This window comes from Mandrillus leucophaeus, unplaced genomic scaffold (genome assembly GCF_000951045.1).
Source record: "Mandrillus leucophaeus isolate KB7577 unplaced genomic scaffold, Mleu.le_1.0 Scaffold83, whole genome shotgun sequence".
NCBI classification, from domain to species: Eukaryota; Metazoa; Chordata; class Mammalia; order Primates; family Cercopithecidae; genus Mandrillus; species Mandrillus leucophaeus.
The window spans coordinates 2,439,263-2,440,856 of record NW_012109030.1 but is presented as its reverse complement, the minus strand read 5'-3'; the positions used below and the strand labels follow the sequence as shown (position 1 = coordinate 2,440,856).

Sequence of the window (1,594 nt, the reverse complement as noted above, 5' to 3'; positions counted from 1 at the left end):
AAAAAAAAAAAAAAACCCACCTCCATATCAATGCTTCTAAGTATCAATTGCCCAAGAAATTGTGAATTAAAAAAGATATTGCCAAAATGGTAAAACTTTACCTGCAATAATATAAAAGGAGACACAGCAAAACCAAAAGTATGAAAGCCATTCCTCCTAAAATGGCCAAAAGAAACACCGTGTGATACGTGGTAATGTCCTGTGTTACAACGGGACCTAGAAGGTCAGAAAATGGCATTTAGAGTTTTGAACACCTTTAACTCAAAAGAGGGATCATTCATTGAGAACACAGTGTCTTGTGCTTACTCTTCTTGGCTGGGGCATAGAGCAGTGGCCAGAGGAAAACACCCTTGGATCACGCACTTGGGGTACCACCAGCATTGCATTAGTGATTAGCACGACTATTATGGAAGCTCCCATGGCCAGGAGAACTTTGAATACTCAAAGACAAGATGTGGTTACGTCAAGGGCCCCCCACTAAGCGGAGAAGTGTGCCTCACTTGGTAGCATGTGCCTTCTTTGAAATACATGGCCTTTTAATTTTAATTTTTTTTTTTTTTGAGACAGGGTCTCATTCTGTCACCCAGGCTGGAACACAATGATATAATCATGGCTCACTGTAGCCTTGACCTCCTGGGTTCCATCAATCCTCCTGCCTCAGCCTCCAGAATAGCTGAGACTACAGGCGTGCACCACCACATCTGGCTAGTTTTTGTATATTTTTTTAGAGGCAGTGCTCTCACTATGTTGCCCAGGAGGGTCTTGAACTCCTGAGTTCAAGCAATCTGCCTACCTCGGCCTACCAAAGTGCTGGGATTATAGGCATGAGCCACTGTGCCCAGCCATGTGATCTTTTAATGCAAGAAAATGAACGCATGATGATTTAATGACTGGGACTCTCACCTTCAGAAAGATGGCCTGACTATCTGGGAATTTTATATTGCAGGGAAACAAAAAAAAAAAAAAACAACCCACAAAGTTTTATTCTTGCTTTTCCCGGGCAGTCAATCATTACTGTCTGGAGAGCCCTTAGTCTAAATAAACCAGTTTAAATGTATGACATAAATTTCCTGTGACTTAAAAAAGTCAACAACTTTTAAAACTTAATACAGGTATCAAATATGACTAAAATGATAACCATCTTTAAAAACAAGATCTTTTTTATGCCTTTTCAAAATAGCTAACCTTACATGGCCACAGATCTCTTTAGAACTTATACATAAGGTTACCAAAGGTAAAAATATTTTAAGTTTATGTTGTAAACAATCCCAAGAGGTAGCTTAACTCACATTTTATGTTCCATAGTAGTACAAATCTATCTTAATGTTACTAACAACAGATCAACGACAACAAAAACCTCCCCACATGCCAATATTTAGGTATTTATTAGTGTCTGAGTTTCCTGGCAGTGTACGAATACATGGGTCAAAATGAACTGGTTCCTTTTTTTTTTTTGAGACGGAGTCTTGCTCTGTCGCCCAGACTGGAGTGAAGTGGCCGGATCTCAGCTCACTGCAAGCTCCACCTCCCGGGTTCACGCCATTCTCCTGCCTCAGCCTCCCGAGTAGCTGGGACTACAGGCGCCCGTCACCTA

At 41.0% G+C, this 1,594-nt stretch overlaps 1 protein-coding gene across 1 annotated transcript in view; it reads right to left on the bottom strand.

Moving 5' to 3' along the window:
- Positions 1 to 1,594, bottom strand: part of FAM171A1 (family with sequence similarity 171, member A1) — a 73,923-nt gene that overhangs the window by 4,282 nt on the left and 68,047 nt on the right. Inside the window, exon 6 of the mRNA XM_011968111.1 lies at positions 102 to 156. Coding sequence (XP_011823501.1) covers positions 102 to 156 — 55 coding nt within the window. The remainder of the gene's footprint in view (positions 1 to 101; positions 157 to 1,594) is intronic.